Source organism: Procambarus clarkii, chromosome 28 (assembly GCF_040958095.1).
Source record: "Procambarus clarkii isolate CNS0578487 chromosome 28, FALCON_Pclarkii_2.0, whole genome shotgun sequence".
NCBI classification, from domain to species: domain Eukaryota; kingdom Metazoa; phylum Arthropoda; class Malacostraca; order Decapoda; family Cambaridae; genus Procambarus; species Procambarus clarkii.
Window position 1 is genome coordinate 44,465,462 of NC_091177.1, and position 12,289 is coordinate 44,477,750.

The 12,289-nt window shown below is 49.1% G+C and overlaps 3 protein-coding genes and 1 pseudogene across 3 annotated transcripts; 1 reads left to right on the forward strand and 3 right to left on the reverse strand.

Annotated features, from left to right (window-relative positions):
• Positions 1-1,054: 1,054 nt before the first annotated feature.
• LOC138369488 (uncharacterized) lies at positions 1,055-2,449 on the reverse strand. Its single transcript, XM_069332747.1, has 2 exons — positions 2,251-2,449; positions 1,055-1,650 (listed from the first exon to the last, which is right to left on the reverse strand). Exons 1-2 carry the CDS (start codon positions 2,447-2,449, stop codon positions 1,055-1,057), a joined length of 795 nt encoding a protein of 264 aa, XP_069188848.1.
• Positions 2,450-2,877: 428 nt separating this feature from the next.
• LOC138369489 (zinc finger protein 512B-like) lies at positions 2,878-3,880 on the reverse strand. The gene is made up of 2 exons (XM_069332748.1): positions 3,811-3,880; positions 2,878-3,737 (listed from the first exon to the last, which is right to left on the reverse strand). The coding sequence occupies exons 1-2, from the start codon at positions 3,878-3,880 to the stop codon at positions 2,878-2,880; spliced, it is 930 nt and encodes a 309-aa protein (XP_069188849.1).
• Positions 3,881-4,083: 203 nt separating this feature from the next.
• Positions 4,084-6,042, forward strand: LOC138369490 (adhesive plaque matrix protein-like; annotated as a pseudogene).
• Positions 6,043-10,090: 4,048 nt separating this feature from the next.
• LOC138369491 (platelet binding protein GspB-like) lies at positions 10,091-12,289 on the reverse strand. The gene has a single exon (XM_069332749.1). The coding sequence runs from the start codon at positions 12,287-12,289 to the stop codon at positions 10,091-10,093; it is 2,199 nt and encodes a 732-aa protein (XP_069188850.1).

Below are 12,289 nucleotides of genomic sequence, written 5' to 3' on the forward strand. Positions count from 1 at the left end.
CTACCAGCCAGGTCCAACACTGACAAGACTCACCATACCAGCCAGGTCCAACACTGACCAGACTCACCCTACCAGCCAGGTCCAACACTGACAAGACTCACCCTACCAGCCAGGTCCAACACTGACCAGACTCACCCTACCAGCCAGGTCCAACACTGACCAGACGCCCCCTACCAGCCAGGTCCAACACTGACCAGACTCACCCTACCAGCCAGGTCCAACACTGACCAGACGCCCCCTACCAGCCAGGTCCAACACTGACAAGACTCACCATACCAGCCAGGTCCAACACTGACCAGACTCACCCTACCAGCCAGGTCCAACACTGACCTCCACTGTTGAGTCCACTCGTTACTGGACGGTTCAGTCCACTCGTTACTGGACGGTTCAGTCCACTCGTTACTGGACGGTTCAGTCCACTCGTTACTGGACGGTTCAGTCCACTCGTTACTGGACGGTTCAGTCCACTCGTGACTGGACGGTTCAGTCCACTCGTTACTGGACGGTTCAGTCCACTCGTTACTGGACGGTTCAGTCCACTCGTTACTGGACAGTTCAGTCCACTCGTTACTGGACAGTTCAGTCCACTTGTTACTGGACAGTTCAGTCCACTCGTTACTGGACAGTTCAGTCCACTCGTTACTGGACAGTTGAGTCCTCTCCTTACTGGACAGTTGAGTCCTCTCGTTACTGGACGGTTCAGTCCACTTGTTACTGGACGGTTCAGTCCACTCGTTACTGGACAGTTGAGTCCACTCGTTACTGGACGGTTGAGTCCACTCGTTACTGGACGGTTCAGTCCACTTGTTACTGGACGGTTCAGTCCACTCGTTACTGGACAGTTGAGTCCACTCGTTACTGGACGGTTGAGTCCTCTCGTTACTGGACAGTTGACTCCACTCGTTACTGGACAGTTGAGTCCTCTCGTTTCTGGACAGTTGACTCCACTCGTTACTGGACGGTTGTGTCCACTCGTTACTGGACAATTCAGTCCACTCGATAGTGGACAGTTGAGTTCACTCGTTACTGGACAATTCAGTCCACTCGATAGTGTTCAGTTGAGTTCACTCGTTACTGGACGGTTGAGTCCTCTCGTTACTGGACGGTTGAGTCCACTCGTTACTGGACAGTTGTGTCCTCTCGTTACTGGACGGTTGAGTCCACTCGTTACTGGACAGTTGAGTCCTCTCGTTACTGGACGGTTGAGTCCACTCGTTACTGGACAGTTGAGTCCTCTCGTTACTGGACGGTTGAGTCCTCTCGTTACTGGACGGTTGAGTCCTCTCGTTACTGGACGGTTGAGTCCTCTCGTTACAGGATGATTGAGTCCTCTCGTTACTGGACGGTTGAGTCCTCTCGTTACAGGATGATTGAGTCCACTCGTTACTGGACAGTTGAGTCCTCTCGTTACTGGGCGGTTGAGTCCTCTCGTTACTGGACGGTTGAGTCCACTCGTTACTGGACAGTTGAGTCCTCTCGTTACTGGACGGTTGAGTAAACTCGTTACTGGACGGTTGAGTCCACTCGTTACCGGACAGTGGAGTTCACTCGTTACTGGACGATTGAATCCATTCGTTACTGGACAAATCAGCGCACTTGATACTGGACAGTGGAGTTCACTCGTTACTGGACGGTTGAATCCATTCGTTACTGGACAATTCAGTCAACTTGATACTGGACAGTGGAGTTCACTCATTACTGGACGGTTGAATCCATTCGTTACTGGTCAATTCAGTCCAATTGATACTGAACAGTGGAGTTCACTGTTACTGGAAAGTTGAGCCAACTCGTTACTGGACAGTTGAGTTCATTTGGTTCTGGACAGTTGAGTCCACTCGTTACTGGACAGTTGAGTCCACTCGTTACTGGACGGTTCAGTCCACTCGTTACTGGACAGTTGAGTTCACTCGTTACTGGTCAATTGAGTTCACTCGAAACTGGACGGTTGAGTCTGCTCGTTACTGGACAGTTTAGTTTACTCGTCACTGTACAGTTGAGTCAATTCGTTACAGGAAGGTTGAGTCCACTCGTTACTGGACAGTTGAGTCCACTAGTTACTGGACAGTTGAGTCCACTCGTTACTGGACAGTTGAGTTCACTCGTTAGTGGACAGTTGAGTCCTCTCGTTACTGGTCAATTGAGTCCACTCGAAATTGGACGGTTGAGTCTGTTCGTTACTGGACAGTTTAGTTTACTCGTCACTGGACAGTTGAGTCAATTCGTTACTGGATGGAGGAGTCTAGTCGTTACTGGACAATTGAGTCCTCTCGTTACTGGATGGAGAGGTCCAGTCGTTACTGGACAGTTGAGTCCACTTGTTACTGGACAGTTGAGTCCAGTTGTTACTGGAAAGTTGAGTCCACTTGTTACTGGACAGTTGAGTCCAGTCGTTACTGGACAGTTCAGACCACTTGTTACTGGACAGTTGAGTCCAGTCGTTACTGGACATTTCAGTCCACTTGTTACTGGACAGTTGAGTCCAGACATTACTGGACAGTTGAGTCCATTCGTTACTGGACGGTTGAGTCCACTCGTTAGTGTATGGTTGAGTCCACTCGTTACCCGACAGTTCAGTACACTTGTTACTAGACGGTTAAGTCCACTCGTGACTGGACAGTTGAATCCACTCGTTACCGGACAGTTGAGTACACTCAATACTGGACAGTTGCGTCCACGCGTTACTGGACAGTTGAGTCCACTCGTTACTGGACGGTTGAGTTCACTCGTTACTGGATGGTTGAGGCCACTCGTTACTGGACGGTTGAGTCCACTCGTTACTGGACAGTTGAGTCCTCTCGTTACTGGACTGTTGAGTCCTCTCGTTACTAGACGGTTGAGACTTCTCGTTACTGGACTGTTGAGTCTTCTAGTTACTGGTCAATTGAGTTCTCTCGTTACTGGACGGTTGAGTCCTCTCGTTACTGGACGGTTGAGTCCTCTCGTTACTGGACGGTTGAGTCCTCTCGTTACTGGACGGTTGAGGCCACTCCTTACTGGACAGTTGAGTCCTCTCGTTACTGGACGGTTGAGTCCTCTCGTTACTGGACGGTTGAGTCCTCTCGTTACTGGACGGTTGAGTCCTCTCGTTACTGGACGGTTGAGTCCTCTCGTTACTGGACGGTTGAGTCCTCTCGTTACTGGACGGTTGAGTCCACGTGTTACTGGACGGTTGAGTCCTCTCGTTACTGGACGGTTGAGTTCTCTCGTTACTAGACGGTTGAGTTCACTCGTTACTGGATGGTTGAGTCTTCTAGTTACTGGACGGTTGAGTCCTCTCGTTACTGGACGGTTGAGTCCTCTCGTTACTGGACGGTTGAGTCCTATCGTTACTGGACGGTTGAGGCCACTCCTTACTGGACAGTTGAGTCCTCTCGTTACTGGACGGTTGAGTCCTCTCGTTACTGGACGGTTGAGTCCTCTCGTTACTGGACGGTTGAGTCCTCTCGCTACTGGATGGTTGAGTCCTCTCGTTACTGGACGGTTGAGTCCTCTCGTTACTGGACGGTTGAGTCCACGTGTTACTGGACGGTTGAGTCCTCTCGTTACTGGACGGTTGAGTCCTCTCGTTACTGGACGGTTGAGTTCTCTCGTTACTAGACGGTTGAGTCCACTCGTTACTGGATGGTTGAGTCCTCTCGTTACTGGACGGTTGAGTCCTCTCGTTACTGGACGGTTGAGTCCTCTCGTTCCTGGACGGTTGAGTCCTCTCGTTACTGGACGGTTGAGTTCTCTCGTTACTAGACGGTTGAGTCCACTCGTTACTGGATGTTTGAGTCCTCTCGTTCCTGGACGGTTGAGTCCTCTCGTTACTGGACGGTTGAGTCCTCTCGTTCCTGGACGGTTGAGTCCAGTGGAGTCCAACCCCAGTTAATTGATCCATCAGGTCTGCTGTGATTGGTTGGTGGTGGCGGCGCCAAAAGGTCCCTTGAGATTGGTCGGAAGCCAACTAGGAAGCCAACTAGGAAGCCAACTAGGAAGCCAACTAGGAAGCCAACGAGGATGCCAACTAGGAAGCCAACTAGGAAGCCAACTAGGAAGCCAACTAGGAAGCCAACTAGGAAGCCAACTAGGTAGCCAACGAGGATGCCAACATGGAAGCCAACTAGGAAGCCAACTAGGAAGCCAACGAGGATGCCAACTAGGAAGCCAACTAGGAAGCCAACTAGGAAGCCAACGAGGATGCCAACTAGGAAGCCAACTAGGAAGCCAACTAGGAAGCCAACTAGGAAGCCAACTAGGAAGCCAACTAGGAAGCCAACGAGGATGCCAACTAGGAAGCCAACTAGGAAGCCAACTAGGAAGCCAACGAGGATGCCAACTAGGAAGCCAACGAGGATGCCAACTTGGAAGCCAACTAGGAAGCCAACTAGGAAGCCAACGAGGATGCCAACTTGGAAGCCAACTAGGAAGCCAACTAGGAAGCCAACGAGGATGCCAACTAGGAAGCCAACTAGGAAGCCAACTAGGAAGCCAACGAGGATGCCAACTAGGAAGCCAACGAGGATGCCAACTTGGAAGCCAACTAGGAAGCCAACTAGGAAGCCAATGAGGATGCCAACTTGGAAGCCAACTAGGAAGCCAACTAGGAAGCCAACGAGGATGCCAACTAGGAAGCCAACTAGGAAGCCAACTAGGAAGCCAACGAGGATGCCAACTAGGAAGCCAACGAGGATGCCAACTTGGAAGCCAACTAGGAAGCCAACTAGGAAGCCAACGAGGATGCCAACTAGGAAGCCAACTAGGAAGCCAACGAGGATGCCAACTTGGAAGCCAACTAGGAAGCCAACTAGGAAGCCAACTAGGAAGCCAACTAGGAAGCCAACTAGGAAGCCAACGAGGATGCCAACTAGGAAGCCAACTAGGAAGCCAACTAGGAAGCCAACGAGGATGCCAACTAGGAAGCCAACTAGGAAGCCAACTAGGAAGCCAACTAGGAAGCCAACGAGGATGCCAACTAGGAAGCCAACTTGGAAGCCAACTAGGAAGCCAACGAGGATGCCAACTAGGAAGCCAACTAGGAGGCCAACTAGGAAGCCAACGAGGATGCCAACTAGGAAGCCAACTAGGAAGCCAACGAGGATGCCAACTAGGAAGCCAACGAGGATGCCAACTTGGAAGCCAACTAGGAAGCCAACTAGGAAGCCAATGAGGATGCCAACTTGGAAGCCAACTAGGAAGCCAACTAGGAAGCCAACGAGGATGCCAACTAGGAAGCCAACTAGGAAGCCAACTAGGAAGCCAACGAGGATGCCAACTAGGAAGCCAACGAGGATGCCAACTTGGAAGCCAACTAGGAAGCCAACTAGGAAGCCAACGAGGATGCCAACTTGGAAGCCAACTAGGAAGCCAACTAGGAAGCCAACGAGGATGCCAACTAGGAAGCCAACTAGGAAGCCAACGAGGATGCCAACTTGGAAGCCAACTAGGAAGCCAACTAGGAAGCCAACTAGGAAGCCAACTAGGAAGCCAACTAGGAAGCCAACTAGGAAGCCAACGAGGATGCCAACTAGGAAGCCAACTAGGAAGCCAACTAGGAACCCAACGAGGATGCCAACTAGGAAGCCAACTAGGAAGCCAACTAGGAAGCCAACTAGGAAGCCAACTAGGAAGCCAACGAGGATGCCAACTAGGAAGCCAACTTGGAAGCCAACTAGGAAGCCAACGAGGATGCCAACTAGGAAGCCAACTAGGAGGCCAACTAGGAAGCCAACGAGGATGCCAACTAGGAAGCCAACTAGGAAGCCAACGAGGATGCCAACTAGGAAGCCAACTAGGAAGCCAACGAGGATGCCAACTAGGAAGCCAACTAGGAAGCCAACTAGGAAGCCAACGAGGAAGCCAACTAGGTAGCCAACTAGGAAGCCAACGAAGAAGCCAACTAGGAAGCCAACTAGGAAGCCAACGAGGAAGCCAAGTAGGAAGCCAACGAGGAAGCCAACTAGAAAGCCAACTAGGAAGCCAACGAGGAAGCCAACTAGGAAGCCAACGAGGATGCCAATGTGTTGCGACGTCACGTTTGTAGAATCTCAAGGGACCTTTTAACGCCGCCACCATCAACCAATCACAGCAGACCTGATGGATCAATTAACTGTGGTTGGCCCAATCAATTAACCATTAACCCTTGGGGTTACTTGGGTAAGTCAGCCCCAATTTCGTGGAACGGGAGGAATTAGTTACCTTAAGTGTGGGAATTTAAACAACACATGCTCCCGGACGTAGGTTCGAATCCTCGTCACGGTCCTTGTGGATTTGTTCATGACAAGGGAATATCTCTGATATTAAGAGAGATTAGGCTGACTTGAAACCTGGGTACCGACATAGCCCATTAAAGCTGACTCGTTGACCAATTTGCAAAGACAGACACATGTAATATCAGTCATGGAATACTCAAAAACTTCAAAAGAAAAATCTTAATCAAAGTTTATTTATGCAAAGCTATTAAAGTAATTAATCCAAATCACTCCCTAATTTAACACTTCCTAAATGACTTAGTTTGCTATAGAGGCTGACGTGAACATATTTATCCTTACAAAAACTCTCAACACTCTACCGTAATGTTAGAACCCAGGCGATGGTGTTGTGGCCGCTGGGGAGGAGAGATGGACACCTGCCACCGCTGCTCCTCAACCCTCACTGCCTCTCTCTACTCCTCTCTCAACCCGTGAGAGCTGTCCTAGTATTCCTCCGCCTAGTTATCAATTACAGACCAGGGTGAATTGAACAAACTAATCCTAATTACTGGCAAACCCCAGATGGTTGAATTATCATTTAACTGGCGGTAATTATATTAAGCAGCTTGAAAAGAAAAACAATTACAATATTGGCTAGTGAACTTTATTTAATTAAGATGAATTCACGATCCGGAAGACTGTAGTCACAAATGGAGCGTGACCGTGACCAAAGGGGTAGGAGAGTGCTCAGCTGGGTGACCCAGTCCCCTTAATGTACATGGTACAGTAAGGGGACTGTACTGATGTCTCCGTCTCTCATGGTAACCGAGCCTTAAATCTTCATTCTACCTACATACTTAACCAGACTAGTTATTAAAACAATTTCTGTATTATTGAATACAATATTAAATGAAAACTTTAATTTCTGTATTACTGAAGTAACATGAGGGAGGATGGAGAAGCAGGGCGCTGTATGGGCGACCTGACCCAGCCCGTGGTGCCAGATTTACCCCAGTCATCTGACTTCGAACGCAAGAAGGGGATTTGATTCTTAACTCATACATGACGTTAACTTAATTACATACTTGGCCACAGGAGTTATTAATTACAGTTTCTTTAATACCTGAATTACTCAAAAGTGATACTTTTATATACAAGGAGAAGCTGGCGATGGTCGCTTACACACTACTGGCCTGGTCCGTGGCCAGTGACCTTCCACAGCTCCAGTCAGGTCCACTCCTCTGCAGACCATGTGGCCCCGTGTAATATTTATGTCAGATCTATAAAAAATAATTTCTACAACCTTGTTTGTTACACCCACACCAGGTCCACCACACCAGGACCACCACACCAGGTCCACCACACCAGGACCACCACACCAGGTCCACCACACCAGGACCACCACACCAGCCACCACACCAGGTCCACCACACCAGGACCACCACACCAGGTCCACCACACCAGGACCACCACACCAGCCACCACACCAGGTCCACCACACCAGGACCACCACACCAGGTCCACCACACCAGGACCACCACACCAGCCACCACACCAGGTCCACCACACCAGGACCACCACACCAGGTCCACCACACCAGGACCACCACACCAGCCACCACACCAGGTCCACCACACCAGGACCACCACACCAGGTCCACCACACCAGGTCCACCACACCAGGTCCACCACACCAGGACCACCACACCAGCCACCACACCAGGTCCACCACACCAGGACCACCACACCAGGTCCACCACACCAGGACCACCACACCAGGACCACCACACCAGCCACCACACCAGGTCCACCACACCAGGACCACCACACCAGCCACCACACCAGGTCCACCACACCAGGACCACCACACCAGGACCACCACACCAGCCACCACACCAGGTCCACCACACCAGGACCACCACACCAGGACCACCAAACCAAGACCACCACACCAGGACCACCACACCAGGACCACCACACCAGGTCCACCACACCAGGACCACCACACCAGGACCACCACACCAAGACCACCACACCAGGACCACCACACCAGGACCACCACACCAGGACCACCACACCAGGTCCACCACACCAGGACCACCACACCAGGTCCACCACACCAGGACCACCACACCAGGACCACCACACCAAGACCACCACACCAGGACCACCACACCAGGACCACCACACCAGGACCACCACACCAGGACCACCACACCATGTCCACCACACCAGGTCCACCACACCAGGACCACCACACCAGGACCACCACACCAGGACCACCACACCAGGACCACCACACCAGGTCCACCACACCAGGACCACCACACCAGGACCACCACACAGCCGGGGTCTGGTACTCAGGGCTGACCATTAACACAGCATTACGCGTCTTGCTCCACTTCCCTCCCATCTCGCCCACCGGAGAAATGCCTTAACGCTCCCGTCCTCTATTATTGCCTGAGTACTAGTAGCGGATTTACTGGAGGCTGGAGGCATTAGAAGCGGATTTACCGGAGGCAGGAGGCACTAGAAGCGGATTTACCGGAGGCTGGAGGCACTAGAAGCGGATTTACTGGAGGCAGGAGGCACTAGAAGCGGATTTACTGGAGGCAGGAGGCACTAGAAGCGGATTTACTGGTGGCAGGAGCCACTAGAAGCGGATTTACCGGAGGCTGGATGCACTAGAAGTGGATTTACCGGAGGCTGGAGGCACTAGATGTGGATTTACCGGAGGCTGGAGGCATTAAAAGCGGATTTACCATAGGCAGGAGGCACTAGATGTGGATTTACCGGAGGCTGAAGGCACTAGAAGCAGATTTACTGAAGGCAGGAGGCACTAGAAGTGGATTTACCGGAGACAGGAGGCACTAGAAGCGGATTTACCGGAGGCAGGAGGCACTAGACGCGGATTTACCGGAGGCAGGAGGCAATATTCCAGCATATATGAGACAGTTGACAGTGGAATGATTTGTGACGTTGGGCAGCTTGACTCAGCCACGCTCTTGTTACAGTGCCACATGAAAGTTGACTCAGGGCACAGTTATGCCAAAGGAAACAAAGAATTAGTTCACTGTAACTTGAGTTAAGACAGAATGAGAGACAGTTGTAAGTGGAGTACTCGAGGCTCTTCTGTTGTTCATTATATATAAAAATGATTTAGATTCAGGCCTGAGCAGAAGTATTTAAAGATTTGCAAATGTTGCGAAAATTGGACTGGAAATGAACTCAGAAGACTCAGAACCACTACAAGAACATCTAAACAGGCTTTTGAAATGGTCAAATGATTGGCATATGCTGTTTAATTTATTGCTGATATATGTAAGGCTCTGAGGGAAGGTAGTGATGATAGTTAGAGGATGGTATTGACATTGTAAAGTCAGACAGGCAAACAAATCTTTGAATCATGATTAGTAGAATTTTAAGCAAATAAATCAATGAATAAATGTTCTTAATCAAGCAAATAGCACTCTGGGCTTTATTTCAGAAGCTTTAAGAATAAAGCAGTTGACGTTATTCAGTAGTTCTTGCTCATGTTAGGCTCCACTTACACCATGCAGTTCTGTTATGGTCTCCATCCTACACAATGGACATAATTCACTAGAACACGTTGAGTGAAGTACGACGAAGATGAATTAATTTACTTTCCCTGTAGAGGTGAAGAGGTCAGGGTTTAAGGCTGCATGACTAATATGTATAACAATTAAATATATCAAAACAGAACACGAACCATGGATAGGAACAGATAAATTTAGGAAACATCTGCGTAAATACTAGCTAGGAAATCTGGTTGATTGATGGAACTGTGGAAGTGGGATCTCTTGAGTGTTTCAAGCGCAGGTTAGACGTTATATGAATGAGTTTTGAGTGGATATAAACAGGAGCTGCCACGTATGGGTCAATAGGTCTCCTGCAGTTTCCTTAATTCTTATGTTCTTTCTTATTTATAGCAGTAGAGACTGCGGCAGTTTCTAGCAACAACACTGAAGGATGTTGCTTTATTCTAACTACACTGAAGGCTGCGACTTTACTTCTAACAACACTGAAGGCTGTGACTTTACTTCTAACAACACTGAAGGCTGAGGCTTTACTTCTAACAACACTGAAGGCTGTGACTTTACTTCTAACAACACTGAAGGCTGCGGCTTTACTTCTAACAACACTGAAGGCTGCGGCTTTACTTCTAACTACACTGAAGGATGCGGCTTTACTTCTAACAACACTGAAGGCTGCGGCTTTACTTCTAACAACACTGAAGGCTGCGGCTTTACTTCTAACAACACTGAAGGCTGCGACTTTACTTCTAACAACACTGAAGGCTGCGGCTTTACTTCTAACTACACTGAAGGCTGCGGCTTTACTTCTAACTACACTGAAGGCTGCGGCTTTACTTCTAACTACACTGAAGGCTGCGGCTTTACTTCTAACTACACTGAAGGCTGCGGCTTTACTTCTAACAACACTGAAGGCTGCGACTTTACTTCTAACAACACTGAAGGCTGCGGCTTTACTTCTAACAACACTGAAGGCTGCGGCTTTACTTCTAACAACACTGAAGGCTGCGGCTTTACTTCTAATAACACTGAAGGCTGTGACTTTACTTCTAACAACACTGAAGGCTGCGGCTTTACTTCTAACTACACTGAAGGATGCGGCTTTACTTCTAGCAACACTGAAGGCTGCGGCTTTACTTCTAACAACACTGAAGGCTGCGGCTTTACTTCTAACAACACTGAAGGATGCGGCTTTACTTCTAACTACACTGAAGGCTGCGGCTTTACTTCTAACTACACTGAAGGCTGCGGCTTTACTTCTAACAACACTGAAGGCTGCGACTTTACTTCTAACAACACTGAAGGCTGCGGCTTTACTTCTAACAACACTGAAGGCTGCGGCTTTACTTCTAACAACACTGAAGGCTGTGGCTTTACTTCTAACAACACTGAAGGCTGCGGCTTTACTTCTAACAACACTGAAGGCTGCGGCTTTACTTCTAACAACACTGAAGGCTGCGGCTTTACTTCTAACAACACTGAAGGCTGCGGCTTTACTTCTAACTACACTGAAGGATGCGGCTTTACTTCTAACAACACTGAAGGCTGCGGCTTTACTTCTAACAACACTGAAGGCTGCGGCTTTACTTCTAACAACACTGAAGGCTGCGACTTTACTTCTAACAACACTGAAGGCTGCGGCTTTACTTCTAACTACACTGAAGGCTGCGGCTTTACTTCTAACTACACTGAAGGCTGCGGCTTTACTTCTAACTACACTGAAGGCTGCGGCTTTACTTCTAACTACACTGAAGGCTGCGGCTTTACTTCTAACAACACTGAAGGCTGCGACTTTACTTCTAACAACACTGAAGGCTGCGGCTTTACTTCTAACAACACTGAAGGCTGCGGCTTTACTTCTAATAACACTGAAGGCTGTGACTTTACTTCTAACAACACTGAAGGCTGCGGCTTTACTTCTAACTACACTGAAGGATGCGGCTTTACTTCTAACAACACTGAAGGCTGCGGCTTTACTTCTAACAACACTGAAGGCTGCGGCTTTACTTCTAACAACACTGAAGGATGCGGCTTTACTTCTAACTACACTGAAGGCTGCGGCTTTACTTCTAACTACACTGAAGGCTGCGGCTTTACTTCTAACAACACTGAAGGCTGCGACTTTACTTCTAACAACACTGAAGGCTGCGGCTTTACTTCTAACAACACTGAAGGCTGCGGCTTTACTTCTAACAACACTGAAGGCTGCGGCTTTACTTCTAACAACACTGAAGGATGCGGCTTTACTTCTAACTACACTGAAGGCTGCGGCTTTACTTCTAACTACACTGAAGGCTGCGGCTTTACTTCTAACAACACTGAAGGCTGCGGCTTTACTTCTAACAACACTGAAGGCTGCGGCTTTACTTCTAACAACACTGAAGGCTGCGGCTTTACTTCTAACAACACTGAAGGCTGCGGCTTTACTTCTAACAACACTGAAGGCTGCGGCTTTACTTCTAACAACACTGAAGGCTGCGGCTTTACTTCTAACAACAAGGAAAGTTATATGATAATCTAAAATATGTAAGCAGATATGTTCGAGCAACCATTCAGCAACGTTCAT

Coding starts and splice junctions, on each gene's coding strand:
- LOC138369488 (XM_069332747.1), bottom strand. CDS start 2,449: ATGTCCAGTAACGACTGGACTCAACTGTCCAGTAACAAGTGGTCTGAA. Junction 1,651..2,250: donor CGAGAGGACTCAATTGTCCA/GTAACGACTAGA, acceptor TGAATTGTCCAG/TAACGAATGGATTCAACCGT.
- LOC138369489 (XM_069332748.1), bottom strand. CDS start 3,880: ATGGATCAATTAACTGGGGTTGGACTCCACTGGACTCAACCGTCCAGG. Junction 3,738..3,810: donor CGAGAGGACTCAACCGTCCA/GTAACGAGAGGA, acceptor TCAACCGTCTAG/TAACGAGAGAACTCAACCGT.
- LOC138369491 (XM_069332749.1), bottom strand. CDS start 12,289: ATGAACGTTGCTGAATGGTTGCTCGAACATATCTGCTTACATATTTTA.